Here is a 3,695-nt window from a genome sequence, read left to right as displayed (position 1 = left end):
GAATGTATGCGGACAGAATATTGTTGGCCACGTGAGACGTTCGTTGTGAGTTATAGCGTTTGTTATAGAGCGACTGTTGAAATTAAGTGTATCGTAAAGTTGTACTCGGAAAGAATAAACCAGTTTTATTTAAGAAAGGACTTGTGTCGCTAAAGTTTCGTCAGAACGAATTTAACGGAAAATTAACTAACGAAAGGAGACGTAACAATATCATAATAACAGCTTGGGTTATGTTTGAGCAGGGATAACACCTTTAGTGAACATATTCTCAAGAATAAATAAGAATTATAAGAAAACATTAACAAATTCTAAGAGGAAATCTAAAAATAACGAGACATTCTTCTTAAAGAGTTTTGAAAATTTAAAAGTAGAACAAACTAATTTCTTTTATATATCATTTTTATTCAGATTTGAACAGATTCAGAAGAGTAATAATTTCTATTCTAATGAAGTTCACAGTGTATAAAAACACGTTATTTCATAAATCGTACAATCTAATAAAATATTTCAAATATAATTTTGGTCCCTTTTTGTAACGAATACTCGAATATAAAACACCTATGGTAATTTTCAATAAATCAATATATAAAGCAAAGTGAGTTTTCTTTCCAAACTTCTATAAACTGTACTTCATGCGATGGATGAAACACTCATTACTTAATTGTCACAATGCACTGTAACTTACAATATTTTCATTCAAATGCTTTAATATCACCGTCAGTTGCCACACGTACCTGCTCAATTATTTACCTCATAGATTTTAATGCTTGTGAAAATATAAAAACATTTCAGTTACAGAAGCTCAACATAAAAATATTTTACAATGCACTAATTGTTTAAGTTATCATTATCTTGTATATTCTAAAGAAGAGTGAATAACATTATGTCAACCATACTATATCTTCCATACCCAGTGCCGACAAGGCCTTTCGTCCTACACCAAGGCTCATCAGTTAGGTTGAGGTAAGATAGGCACAGTAGTGGTTGAGACAATATATATATACAATCAAATTGTACGTACAACTCATACAGCATAACTTTTATATCAGTCTTATACCTAATAAACAAATACTGACTTCCCCTGAATATAATTAAATGTCAGCAAGTGGTCTTTTTAAGCTTACTTTATTAGTATGAAACAAATAGTAATAATTAGAACAGGCGATAATTCACTATATTTCAGTTCAAATGAATAAATATCCTCCTCAGCTACCACAGATATCTACTTACAGTGTATTGAATTTTTCATAAATTAATCAGGTCTATTCCTAAAACATTATGTAACACCTTCAAAAATACATTCATATGTTACAATGCAGTAACCCTTTCTCTCTTTCTGAAAAATGTCACTATTACACAAAAGATGATGCACGTATATAAGTGGAGTGTGTTGTCATAGGTAGCAAAAAAGCCTTTTTTTTAAGAGGGTGGGGTGGATCAATTAAGGCAACTGTATATACCACACATTTTATTGGTAATTACTTGCAATGATGTATCTGATCATGGAGGATAAAGACAGCAGCAGACCCATATGTTAAATTAAAAGCTACCAGCTACAATTTACAGCACATTTTGTACAACATATAATGTAATACTGTATCTCACACACACATTTTATAATTAATATATGTATAGCATTTGAATGCATATGGAGTCCAATGTTGCAGAACCATTACAAACATCTTTACATGACAAACTGATCCCAGGAACATATTAAACACAGCATTCAGCTAGTAGGGTGACTACACATTCTAGTTTTGGGAATGTTTCCCCAGTGTCTCTAGAGATCATTTTGGAACACCTAAGTGTCCCAGATTTTTTAGTAATCTGTAACTTTTTATACTTGTACTCAGTACTTGAAGCCTCCTGATAGGAGTTTTTCCCAGTTTTATGTATTGAGAATCTGGTCACCCCATCATTCGGCCCCTAGAAACATGTTCTTCTTCATCAAATCATGAAATATATGTTCTTCATAATTTCCACATAAAACTTTCATATCATTATTTTCTTGCAATAAATAAAAATAAAAACTAATAAAATTAACAATAAGTTTGAATGAACTGTTAATTATGATAATAATGCTTAGCTGTTCTCTCTGTTATTCTTATGTTGTTTGATCATTTAAATGTCCAGTTTAAGAACATAACTTGCATTTTATTATAGCTCAAACAAAGATACAGTATGTATCATAGTAAAAAAACATTCATAGCTGGCTATCTTAAAATAATGAGCTTTAAACATGAGTAACTTTACCAATTTCCTTGAAATAGCAATAGCAGGTTCCTTACTAACAAGTAATTATTCCAAGCTGTATTATTATAACTTAAAGTTATTTTGTCACTAAACACTCATTCTCGTGGCTAGCACAAGCTGAATTAATAATATCATTTGTAATTTTTTATTGATTTAAGCATTAAATGCGAAAATTTCAGTATCCAAAAACTGACTAAAATACAGCAAGAAACAAACACAAAAAGGCACTATCTTGTACTTTACAAGTTAGCTGATAATTTAACAAGATGTATAACTAGATTTATCTTTGCCATTCAACATTGTTAAAATAGATATTTCTGTTGATTTAGACTCCAACAGTTACCCAAGCTTGTCTTATATAGTAGTTCTCCTACAGACAACAAAATATAGGGGTTATAATTTGGGTTTCTCAAAAACTCATGAAAATGTAATTTACACTACTTGTCTAGTGTAATTTCAAGACATGTTATTTAACACAATATATTCAGTAAAGTTGCCCAACTTTCATACAATTTATAATGTGGGTTTTTCCAACTCTTAAAAACATATTTTACACTAGTTGTCTAGTGGAATTTCAAGACACGTATTTAACACAACACATTTAGTAAAGTTGCCCAGCTTTCATAGAGTAATACATACCAGTGATTTTTTTCATCTCCTATACATTGTTTAAGTATCTCAAAGTGTTTTACAAATATATTATTTATTAGTATCATGGTTTTACCTATAAAGATATCATCAAACACTCTTATGGGTGGAACCAATGGGAGTAATAAATGAAATATTTATGAAACATATGATTTGTTTTTGTTTTCATCGATTCTTTAATTATTGAGTTTCACCAAGTATTGATGAGTTCAAGCATTAATTATATCTTACAATGTCCTGCTTGAAGAAAAGTCAGAAGCAGGAAGTAATTAAAACAGAATCTTTATGTATGATATTTCCTCCATAACTTGTTTTAACAAATACTTACAATATCCACAAATATTAATGTAATCAAGTTCACCTTAGTCTATTAGGAGTAAATATTGGTTACATTTTCTCATATGAAACAACTAAGAAAGAACCCTAGCTTGAAACAAGGAAGTTTTATTAAACAGAATTTGTAAAGTAAAAGCTACCTTTCCATTTTAACACCAACTATTTTTTAAAGTTTTTCTGCTTATATAATAATTACAGATCTACAGTAGGTATAGTCACCCTTTTTTAATAACCAGTTATTTGGATTGCACATGCACAAGACAAAAACTGTCTGAGATGTTATATTTTCTAAGTGGTCAACTCCAGAGTTTAAAAATCTTCCCTTTGTTATTCCTTGCTGGATGGTAGGACTGGGACTGCTTGAAGTTTTTCTTCTTATCTTCTTGTTCTTGGTTTTTAAGCTTAGTTTTCAACTGCTCATCAAGAAGGACCTGCATATCAACCTGACAACAAGGACA

At 30.3% G+C, this 3,695-nt stretch overlaps 1 protein-coding gene across 1 annotated transcript in view; it reads right to left on the bottom strand.

Annotated features, from left to right (window-relative positions):
• Nucleotides 1-551: 551 nt before the first annotated feature.
• Nucleotides 552-3,695, bottom strand: part of LOC106465698 (bicaudal D-related protein homolog) — a 69,144-nt gene continuing 66,000 nt past the window's right edge. Inside the window, exon 11 of the mRNA XM_013925935.2 lies at nucleotides 552-3,680. Coding sequence (XP_013781389.1) covers nucleotides 3,534-3,680 — 147 coding nt within the window. The 3' untranslated portion in view covers nucleotides 552-3,533. The remainder of the gene's footprint in view (nucleotides 3,681-3,695) is intronic.

The sequence above is a fragment of the Limulus polyphemus genome, unplaced genomic scaffold (genome assembly GCF_000517525.1).
Source record: "Limulus polyphemus unplaced genomic scaffold, Limulus_polyphemus-2.1.2 Scaffold2023, whole genome shotgun sequence".
Taxonomy (NCBI): domain Eukaryota; kingdom Metazoa; phylum Arthropoda; class Merostomata; order Xiphosura; family Limulidae; genus Limulus; species Limulus polyphemus.
Note: the sequence above shows the minus strand (reverse complement) of the source record. Positions and strands in the feature narration are given on the sequence as shown.